This window comes from Anoplolepis gracilipes, chromosome 7 (genome assembly GCF_047496725.1).
Source record: "Anoplolepis gracilipes chromosome 7, ASM4749672v1, whole genome shotgun sequence".
Taxonomy (NCBI): domain Eukaryota; kingdom Metazoa; phylum Arthropoda; class Insecta; order Hymenoptera; family Formicidae; genus Anoplolepis; species Anoplolepis gracilipes.
Genome location: NC_132976.1, coordinates 5,869,041 through 5,881,239, shown reverse-complemented (window position 1 = coordinate 5,881,239; position 12,199 = coordinate 5,869,041). Strand labels below are relative to the sequence as shown.

General features: G+C 34.2%; 1 protein-coding gene across 1 annotated transcript in view; it reads left to right on the top strand.

The window, feature by feature from the left end:
- The first annotated feature begins 589 nt into the window (after positions 1 to 589).
- The window catches only part of Ninac (STKc_myosinIII_N_like and MYSc_Myo21 domain-containing protein ninaC), a 22,679-nt gene continuing 11,069 nt past the window's right edge, over positions 590 to 12,199 (top strand). Inside the window, exons 1-4 of the mRNA XM_072896634.1 lie at positions 590 to 734; positions 4,432 to 4,657; positions 4,791 to 4,972; positions 8,334 to 8,438. Of these exons, the coding sequence (XP_072752735.1) occupies positions 4,441 to 4,657; positions 4,791 to 4,972; positions 8,334 to 8,438 (504 nt within the window). The 5' untranslated portion in view covers positions 590 to 734; positions 4,432 to 4,440. The remainder of the gene's footprint in view (positions 735 to 4,431; positions 4,658 to 4,790; positions 4,973 to 8,333; positions 8,439 to 12,199) is intronic.

Below are 12,199 nucleotides of genomic sequence, written 5' to 3'. Positions count from 1 at the left end.
AAAATTAATATATATGTATTTTATTTAATAATTATATTTAATTAATATTTTTAATAATTAATATTTTATTTAATATATGTTTTACTGTTATTATATTTTTTATTACTAACAAATAAAATTCATTTCAGATTAGAGTATTATTTAATTTTAACGATATGAAACAATAAAGTAAAAAATAATGATTCCAGTTATAAGTAATTCTTTCCTCTCAAGCGCAAATTCTATGAATAAAATTAAGATTTATCGATAAGAGAAAGTGCTGAAAAGCGTCGCGGAAAACTTATTAAGAGAATCTCTAGATAAGCAATCTGAAAAGCACAAATGAGAGACGAGAAAAACCAATCCGTATGGTCCAGAGAATCCTGGAACGCGATTCTATTAACGATGAATAGAAGAGAATATCTTTTCGAGGGGAAAGGATAGAACAGAGTTACGCGGAACAAACGGCAGTCTGTCGAGTGAAATCAATGAGCTAACAGGCTTGCTCGGAGTTAGACAGTTAGCTAATTAAGTCGGCATTATTGGATCATGGAAGCCAAGCATCGCGCTCGCATCCCTTGCCACGTAGATCGCAGCCAGCTACCCTATACAAATGCGACCGTAGTACACTTAGTTCAGGTCGCGCTGCAAGGGTGAACGCCGCGGGGCATGACGACCTATCAAACGTGTTTTAATTAGAGGTGAATTTCGTTGTGCGCGGGACTACTTGAGAGAGCGGCGTTTCTTACGTATAAGTAAGTACATACAATTTTCGCGCGCCCTTCGCGAAGCCTTTCTCCTCTTGTCATCATTACGTTACTATATCACGATTGCGAAAAAAAAATCCCACAAGAAATAATAAAGTCAAAGATATTGCAAATATACATATTGCCTGAAGAATAACATATGAACAGAAGTGTAACATTAATACGGACAGAAACGAAATGTATCGATCCGGACTAGAATTATGGCATGTGACACACATAATTTTACTTTTTTGTTTTACGAGTAGCACAAAGAAAAACTAAATAATTGATTAAATATAAGAGCCACTTTTATTGTTAGTTATTATTTATGATATTCCTACGTACATTATATCGATGAATAATGAAATATTAATGACAAATAAATGAAATAAGGAAGAGAAAACCGAGAAAAAGTAGAAAAAAGGCGGGTCCAAGAAAATATAAGAGAAGATAAATATTGTATGAGTTCGACGAAGAGAAGATCGATCAGATTCTTGGTACCAATTAACCCGCTGACGGAGATAGCATACGATCGATGCGATTTTTCATGACGAGAACGCGAGAGCTACGACACCTCGAGCTCGGAATCTACAAACGGAAGGTTGTGACGAGCTTTATCTGCCGAAAGCATCGATCGTTGAACATCTGTAAAAGGGACCAGGCACGGAGCAAAAAAGGAATGCGTAAGACGTCCCGCTTTCGAGATATGCACGCTTTACGCCGCGAGTAGTTCGAATCAGTATGCGGAAAGACTCGATCCGTGCGGCGATTCCTTCCTTGCAAGTGTCTATACTGAGAGAATGATATAGATCCAAACAATAAAAAAATTTTGGAAAAACGACGAAGAAAAGAGAATATTTAAAAGATAATTTAAAAAAATCAACTTAATATAACTCATGCTAATTTTACGTACTGCAATATTGAAAAGTTTTTACATTATTTGAATTATTTGATTATACAAATAATCGGAAAATAATTTCACAGTCGTATATTTTTCACAATAAGGAATTTTAATCATATGCAAGATTCAATTTTGTAGAAACTAAACATAAGTTCTCTGGACATTCTAATCGTGACGATAACTAATTGATCGCAAGAGGAAAACAAGGCATAAGTGATTAACGATGTTATGCAAGTGCACGCTTCTTACACGGACACGGAAGAGATGCGAGCGAGCACTTGTCAGTGGTTCACTTTCCGGCGGGAGAGGAGTGTCGAACCCTTTTCAACTGGTCTCGGGTCCAGTCAGACTCGAACCACACTCGTTTTCGGTCGTCTTCCTCCTCCCTCTCTCTCCTCTTTTTTTTTCTTTCACTCCACTACTACTGTTGCCGTTTCTTCCCAGGGATTCGCGGGGCTAACATTCCGGCAGACGACAATTCTCCAAGATCGAATGAATATCGACTTTCCCACAGTTGCTTTTTCGAGAAACGAACGTGTGTCTTCCCTCCTCTGTGATTTCACGGAAAGGAATGCCCAAAGATTTATTGATCTCTATTTTGACAGCAACAATTAATCGCACGTGAGATACAATTAAGTATTGGAATTAGAACAGCGGTTGTCTTACAGCAATTAGATTTTGCCATTATCTACATATCTATATATTGTAAATTAAATTTAATTTTAGCAAGACTCTCAAAAGGCCATTAAAGTTTATAATAATTATTTTATCATATTATGTTTGAAAAAAACAATAAAAGCAGCGCTATAGTAATTTTTTAAAAATAGTGATAATAAAAACAAGGCATTAAAATGCTATTCATCTGCTTGACATTAATAATTCTTCTTAAGAAAAATCGCAATTATTATATATTCAAGCTCGCAATATATGTTTTTGCTAACCAGTTCAATATAAAACAACATAAACGAAGAGTAAACTAGTCAAGTTCAAGAAGGAAATTAAACTTGAAAAGTTCACACAGATTCGCACCTATTAACAGATGCTTCGCGATGGTTCCTCGTAAATATATCACGAAACTTCTCACAAGCGCGCATTTCGTCGTCCTGCAGATCTTCCTTCCTTTTAAAGAGATGCTCGAGTCCACCTCAGATGTTTAATACGCAGAAGAGGTCGAAGCGAAGAGGGCGAGAAAGAGCCGCGGGAAGACCGAATGACAGATCGAGTGACGCGAGAAGCTTTTTTTTGAAATCACGGGATCCGTTCTCATCTACCTCTTTCTTTTCCTGCTCTTCCTCTCCTTTTTCGTTGTCTCGCGACATGCATCAATAATTTAGCGTTTACCATATCAATAAACCGACAATGGTGCAAAGCGAGGAGAAAGGCGACGAAGAGCGAGGGTGCAAAAGGGGAGAGACAGAGGCAGGAAGATCCTGGAGGGCGTCGAGATTTAACAAAAGCAGAGAGGGAGGAGTGGAAGACGGAACTGTGAACGTCCTCCGGATCGAGTTGCTTTTCTTATGCCCGTTCACATATAGTCAGCGACGCGCCGTCCTCTTGCTCGAGTCGCTCTCCTTCTCTCGAACTCGATTACAAGCGGCAAGAAGCGACATTACACGGGACACGTCGCGCCGACAAATCGACGGATTATGCCGAACGGGCGCCGATCGCGAATAAATGAATTGGCTAACGACGTGTGATTTCTCTCTGTTCTCACCCTACGCATCGGCCAGTCTCCTCGCCGATATGCGTAGGGATTTATGCAAGTTCGCGGACATATCGAGAAAATACGGCAGATTAATTTTTTGCAAGTATTTGAAAGTGTTAATTTAATATCACGAAAAATAAGGCGAACAAAAGAATTGTCTAAAGCAATAATAAAACATCTTGAAGTATCTAGTCTTAGTATTCGATGCAAACTCAATTCTCATGATTATATGTGTATAATTAATAAATAAAAATCTTTTTAGAATAAGCATTGATATTTGCGAAAAGGCCAACAAAGGAAATAAATATTGATATTAACCATAATTAAAATTTATGCACACACTTTAATAAATAAAATGTTACTCTAAAAATATATATTTTATTTCAATTAACTGCAAATATTTATTGGCGCAAAGACGATAAATTTAACGTTGTTATAAGACATTTTAATTATTTTCTGTATCATGCACCATAAATATTTCGATAGATGCGTCTTAATTGTTTGAGTAAAAGGAATTCGATTAAATCACGACACAGAGGCTTAATATAATTCGATTAAACGACCGATAAATAGACAGAGATGCGAGTCATGTTCGTCGACAACGCCTTCTCGATCCTTTTTTCGTTGCAACCTTCTTCGACAACGCCTGCCGAAGCTTTCAGGAAGCAAGCTACTAATTAACGATTACCACTCGTTCACGGGGAGAGAGAATATAATTAGCACTCACCGATACGTTGCTAAAACATTCGACCGGCCGACAGATCCTGATGCCTCTTAAAATATTCCAAGAACGTCCGGAGAGTCATCTCTTCAATTCCGCGGCTCGATCACGAGAAAGAGGCGTTGATAGTGATTTTTCAAGGATATGAAAAGGGCGTAGAATATTTTTCTTGATGTTCACGTCCATAAGTTTCTGAAAAAGAAAAGACATAAATGTGCTGCATTATAATATTAAATGGCATATCGCTAATTTCGAATTATAAAAGTATAAATTATAGTGTACATATTTAATTATATTTTCATAATTAATCTATAATTTCGTCTATATTTTCAGATAATCTATATAAAACCCTTTCAGCTTCATATTCCATATATTTCAGACGCTGTCTATGCGCAAGATGAACGATTTTACGGGTTACGGGAAACAAAGAGCAAGTAACGATCGACATAAACGGATGGAGAATCAAGATAGAAACCAAGACACAGAACATGGGACTCTTACGCGATTGGATAGCATTCAAGATCCGGGAAAAAGATACGCGTTGAAGGATCGCATCGGTGATGGCGTACACGGTGACGTGTATGAAGGAATTGATCAACAAGCCGGTAAATAACGCAATAGAATACACGCATATATCGTCAGTATAATTCAAAATGCAAATATATAGGAATGAATAGGAAATCTGCAACAGCAATAAATAATTGTGCATAGAAATAAACGCAATCGGTTGTGTTTCAGGAAATAAAAAGGTTGCTATTAAGATTCAAAAGCTCACGCCGGAAACGCAATCTCTGATTGTGGAGGAATATCGTATCCTTCGCGATTTCGCCGGTCATCCAAATCTCCCAGATTTTTACGGAATATATCGCAGACGATCCGTGAAGAAGTCCGAATACGACGAGATATGGTTTATCATGGAGGTAAGCGTTAGACTAAAAAATTTAAGTGAATAATTATTTTAAATTTAATAGATAATAAATTTACATTTCTGTAAATCGCTTATCTGTTTCTAAATCTATTATTCACGTCTCACTTTTACTGCACTAAATTTCGTAAAGATTATTGATGTAGAAATGGAATTAATATATCTAGTACTTATACGATTTTCTTAAAAATTGATCACCTTAATATAACAATCTTTCTCTATAAAAAAATCTACATATACTTGATAACATTATTATAAAAAAATGGTTTATTGTTATCTGTAAAAAGTCTGTAGGTCACAACTCAATTGCAAGTCCAAGTGCTATTGTCGTTGCAATTTTTGTTAATATTATCCCGAAGGTCGAAATCGCAGCAAAATTTCTATCGATGCCGCGCGATATATTCGTAATGCGTTTCTTTTAACGTTGTAATTCTCCAATAAAAGTGAGAAAGGAAAGAGAGAAAGAGAGAGAGAGAGAGAGAGAAAGAAAAAAACAAAGATGCAGAACGAAAGATGAAGGCGGCATGCAAGAGACAGGGGAGGAGGGAAAGGGGAGAAAGCGAGGCCAGAAGTGAGGGTTGGCTGTGTATACCCGTGCTCAGGACCCGGAGGCAATTTCAAGCATTTGAGCGTCGAATACATGGATAATTTACGACACGCGCGCTCCCATTAAACAATCATTAAACTCGTTCGTGTACGCAGGTGAGGCCCAGCACGTCGCGGCCCTAATTTACGGACGGACCTCCGCGGTGTGTGTGCCCGAAACATTATTATTTATCTCGGATAAAGCGACGATAGTTGACGTAATACGTGTGCTTGAAGATCGGCCGAGTTATCTTGAGAATCGGCGCCTTTTCGGCCACGCCTTTATCGTTGGATGCACAAAATGTTTCTTGAAGGAAACCATACATCGAATTTCATAAACTTTCTACAAAATTTACATGACTTAACACAGTGAGATATATCTCCTTTTATATTAACTTTGAAAATTATACTGTCATAAAGAAACATTTTTATTAAAGAATATTTTTGAAAATAATAAAAGAAGTAAGTAAATAAAAAAATATATCATTCTCTAATATAATTTCTCTATTATTTTAATGAAATATCTCTAACGACACATATTTAGGCGCAAAAGCAAATTCTGAAGTTTAAAAATGTATTTAATCATTTTATAACAGCATCTATTCAAATCTTGTAAAAAATTCCCCGACTTTCTAGGTATTTTTATTCAAAATTCCAAGTAAAGAGAATATTTTCAAACTTTTCTTTAATACAACTTTCCCTAAAATAAATTTTTTTTATTACATGCGTTTTCTAATTTAATTGCTTTCATTTATACGAAAGAAAAACACAGAATCTCTTAAGTTTCAAGTGCTAAATTTCTAAATGTAAGAAAAAACTGAATAACTTTTATAAGCATATAATTTTTCTCTACAGGAAGGAAACATAATAAGAATTAGTACAATATTAATATTTTAAAATTAGTATAATATTAATTAGTGCAATAATAATAATATAATATTAAATAATTGTGTAGAATACCCTCTCAACAATTAATGAGTATCCACAAAGTGGGACGCCAGTTTTATACACACGATTGAGTGTTTATAAAATGATAGAAAAATGATTAAAAAGAAAATTTTCGACAAAATTTCCTAGATCTCAAACTTCCATGACTTTCCTAATTTTTCCAGATACAAAAAGAAATCTCTGAGAATTTCAGATTCCATGTTTTTCCAAGGTATTCGCTGTATATTTAATCAATCTCGATTAATCTATTATTATTGTCACATATATTTAACACGTCTATGAGAACTTTTAAGTTTTTACATCATGTTTTCGTCTACTCATATTCTCCCTATGTCACGCTTCGCATAAATTCAAGAGCGACGTGTGAACGCGCCAAAAAACAACAAGAAATCCGTCTCATGATCCACTTTGAACTCACGTGCGAAGCTCAGAGACGGACTAAGTGTCCGCAATGAAGAAACGTAATGAGTCGCCGGTCGCTACGTTAAGCTCGCTGATTGCTCGTTGCCGAAGATTACACGCAATAAAGGCGCAATAGACCGCGGTCGGTGCCGCGGAGGTAGAAAGAAAACGCAGAGAGCATCTCGCATTGACCATCATCGTGGACCAAATAGCAGTTTTGTAAGTCAATCGGCTTTAAGTCGGCTTAGGCAGAAACGAGCGCCGAGATTTCGAGAATGAAAGATAGGAAAGAAGGAGAAAAAGAAAGAGAGAAAGAGAGAGAGAGAGAGAGAGAGAGAGAAAAACACGCAACGACAATGTAGCAAAGATTTATCACCGGTGGTATTTCATATCGGGCGAGTTTTACGGGCGCGTATGTGAGACCACAGTAGGGCCGTGATATGCGTAAGATCGTGGTAGTCGAGAATGAGAAGCTCACCTATACACGGCACGAGTCCGTTGCATCGCGTGCAGCATCCGAAAAAAAGATTTCTTGCCGCGTCACGAACTGTTCACGATTAACCCTGTAAAAGAGAACCGTATACACTTTAACCATGAGCTAATAAAATCCCAAATTTTTATGCAGAAATTTTATACGAAAAAAAATAATCTCTTATAAATATCTGTTTTTTTTTTTTTTTTTTTTTTTTTGGAGAAAATATATAAGATTTGAAAAAGCATGCATTAAAGTCACGAAAGAAAGGTAGCATCTGTGTTACAATTCGCGGTTCACACGAAACCATATTCTGAGATAACGTGTGGACGAAATGTACTGGATCACGTTTGCTCAAGATTACCACACGTTTCATATAATTGTAGACGTATGAAGTTTATTACACTTTGAATATAAGTTCTCCAGGCTTAATTCCTGCAAATATCAACTATGAGAATTCTTCTCTGACTGAATTAACTTTTACTTGTAGTGCGTGTCAAATAAAAAATTATTAAATATCCGTAATGAAAGTATTATGTAAGTTTAGACAAGACATTTTGAAAAAGAAGTTTAAGCAAAATTTCAAGAATTCTAAAAAATTTTAACGACACATTTGTGATATATAACACATTTGTGAATAAACACACAAATACGAAATATAATTTTTTTTAATCTTACATGTCATAATCTAAATTATTTTCGCAATTAGACATTTTAATTAATACTCATGTAAATGAAAAGATTGATAATTATTATATAAAAGTCACTGCATTAGTATGAAAATTCGTTGTTTTTTTTTCATAATATTTATAATAAATTTATTTAAGTACTCGGGCGATAAATAAGTATAATAAATCTGCCGTTCGCCCTTTTTATCCAATTTATTTTATACAATTTATATTTCGAAATTATATGATTGTAATTAACTAAATATCATTAATTATTACAGTTTTGCGAGGGAGGAACGGTTTTGGATCTCGTTTATGGAATGAGGGCAAGTGACAAAAGAATACAAGAGGAGCATATTGCCTTCATTTTGAAAGAAGTGATTAAAGTAAGTGCCTGTTATATAATATTAATATAAATATTTTCTATATTTTATATATGTATATGTGAATATCGTATGTCACCATATTTTTTTTATATTGCTTTTCTTGAGTTTATATTACATTGAGAAAAAGGATCATAACTACGAATTATAATTGCATAGTAAAAAAATTATAGTTGAGATTCCTATTTTTATAATTATTATTACTATAATATTGATAAAATAATAACTTTATGCGTAATAATAATAACCTTAAATAGTTAGCGTAAAAAAATAACTATAATTTATAATAATTACATAACTATGTATTTTTTTCTCAGTGTACCTTGTTGAAAATATAAATCTGCGTAATATCTATTACAAATTAAAACACGAAACAAATTAAACAACGTTATATAGAAACGGTATTTTTAATATAACTATAGAAAATATATGACACATATATGAAAAAATTTATGCAAAGCAAACTTACATAAAATATTATTATCGTAAAAGGATGCAGGTGAAACGATGATGTGAAAATTAAAGTAACTTTAACAAAAACTAATTACCGTCACCGAAATATAGTCTTAAAAAAGAACATAATGCAAAAATGAAAATTAATTAACGAAGATACAACGCGCGCGGTGACCGAGATACTTTAGGTAGAAGGCACGTCTCGCGTAAGACGATTAATAATAAATCATTGCTGTTATAACGCGAGAAAAAGGTCCGACTGACCGAAAACAAGCAAGCTCGATTAAGGTAATTAGTTTTTGCTCGAGATACGAAGCGATATGTATGGTCAACAGCCGACAAAGATGATCGTCACGGAATGTCCAGCAAAATTGTCCCGTAACCCCCGCGTCACCGTATCTCTCGCTATCCTTCGTTATTCTCTTCTCTTCCTCCCCCTTCTATCTTTCAAAATATAGAGAACGTAATAAATAAAATAAAAATATATTACCTGCGTGAGAGCCGAGTGAACACCGGTGAACAGAAATGATAATAGTAGGCCATGGCAATGGACTCGCGTTATTACGATGCAATTATGTGCTGCTCGATGGATGCTTTTATCCCACGATTACCCCCGCTGATTATAGAAGACGCATTGGCACCGATTTAATTACACGTACCCATGCAATGCGCAATTAACAGCACAGAAAGATCGAGTGTATTTCGCTCGCGTTTTACAATTAATATTTAGGCACCAAATTACGCGGACGACTCGTTCCCGCCAACTAGCGGAAACTAGTGACATCGATAATTAACGAAAAGAGAAATTTTTATCCCTATCCATGTCAATTAAATACTTCGAGGCATTTGTAGTATCTCATGTGAAAAGTTTATATGTATTTTTGACAGCAGTCATGACATCGAAATGCTAATTCCTGAACTATCCTCCTATGACTACGTCATATATGCAGAATGTAGACAAACCTTCGTGCGAATATAAAGTAATATTTGAAGAAAGAAAAATACATATATGCATCAATAATTATTATTTGATAATAGCTATGTTTATTGCAGTTTCTTCATTTTGAAAATAAAAATCTGTGATTTTCTTGAATCAATATATATTTCTAAACACTGTTATCTGTTTAAGCATGAAAGAAAATCATATATCATGAAATATGATAATTTGATATGTGTTAATTCTTTGTTAATTATTTTTATTCTTTGTTAATTATGTGTTAATTATTATCATAAGATTGTGTGAAAAGCATAGCTATTGTCCTATAAAATATTTAATGATACGAGAATAATTACGTCAAATGTGTAAATTAAAAATATTAAATTGTGATTTAATACAATTTATTAAAAATAGCAATATTTTTAAACCCATAAGAAACTTTCATTTTACACGTGCATTCAATCTAAGTTATAAACAAAAGCAAATAGAATTGAGATTATAAATAGTACGTGAAGATTTCTAAGACCGAGATGCATAGGGCCCGCACGTAGAAATTACAATAAGACAAGTGAGCTGGTTCGCTAATTAACTTCCGCACACAAATGAGACTTCCCTCTTGATGATCCTCTCTCTTATACAACTATCCCTGCATCTACTCAAAATCAAGCACAAAGACTTGTGTTCTCGTCCTCTTCTCTGGCGCTTATCTTACACTTATATTTTCATTCTAACAATTTTATCCAGTAAGAAAGACTTCCCTCTTGATAATCCTCTCCCTCATACAACTATCCCTGCATCTACTTTCAAATCAAGTACAAAGACTTCTGTCCCGCCCTCTTCTCTCGCGCTTATCTTACATTTATATTTTCAGTCTAACAATTTTATGTAGTAAGAAAAATTTGTATGTCAAACTGTGTTTAACATAAAGAATATAAAAAATATGTATTTAATTTTGCTCTTACAAATTAATTCATTTTATCGTATAAACATATACCGTGTATCGTATATAAAGATCAAGTAGCCACTTTTGATATTTTATCAACATTTATGTACGACAACAAATTAATAAACATGATAAAAAAATAAGATAACCATATATTTATCATAAACAAGCAATAACTTAACGAATTCGTAAAGTTTGTATCCAGTAAAAACCACTGCATTAATTGAATATTACCCTTGTTTACGACAATCGTAAAACATAAGCCGTTAATTTTTCCACAAGAGTTTCGAGAAAGAAAAAAGTAAGAACTAACATAGAGTAGATGGCAAAACACAAGCTGTTTCCGTTCGGAAATGTGAATGAAACATGAACTGAGACAAATGCTCGAGCGAGAAAGATACAAATACAGGAAAGACGAGAGGGAAGAAAGAGAAAGAGGTCGAGGAAGAACGAAAACTTAAACACCCTTCCGTTTCGTAAGCTGCAATGATTTTGCTTAATAGTTAATGATCACGGCAGACGGATTCGCTTATTTACAATGATACTGCCATGATTCCGGCCTCTCCTAGGAGGTCGCGGATAATTGGCAAGGATATCGTGCTCATTTCTCAACGGACTGAAGAAGCCATGTGCGTATTAAAGGAAAAATATAGAGAATTGAAAAAAACGAATGACACTGAAACACGCAGCAGGATGAAACTTAAGCGACTGCTTCCGCTTTGATTCGTGTGTCATTGATTTTTCCTTTATCTGGTTATTTGTTTCTTTATTTATTATCATTTATGTGCATGGATCGGCATCAATAAAACGAAGGCGTTAGTACTTGGTAATCATACAAAAAAGAACGAAATAAATTAATAGGTAAAGTTCTATGTGGCAATGTTAGTATTTAAAAAAAAAAGCAATAGCTAATTTATATAATCTTTTAATTTATTTTTCTTTCGTTTAAGCATTTTGCTATATAGTAAACAAATCATCGAAAAAAAATCTCTCAAAAATAAAACATTAGATAATAATAAACAAGGAAGAGATTATCCAGTAAAAATTTGTTTTTGTATCTTTTGCAACTCTTCTCTCTCGCGAGTACCAACACAAAGTTCCATTGAATGTACGTCTATTCTAATCGCTATTTGATCGCTACATCATCATAACTATAGCCTAGTACGGTATAAACATTACGAGCTATAAAGCGTTTAAAATATATCATTACTGTCATCTCTTTTGCACCGGTACAAGATAAGCAGACAGTAAGACAGGATCGATGAGTATATTACAACACCGTCTTTTTTACCTTCTTCAAGATTTCCATTTATGTTATTACAAAGCCTAATATATATAATCTGTGACATTATATTTAATTATAAAAGTCAATCTAATTAAAGGAAGAAACGTGCATAATTTTTTCTAAAATTAATAAAGCATCAAAAGTCT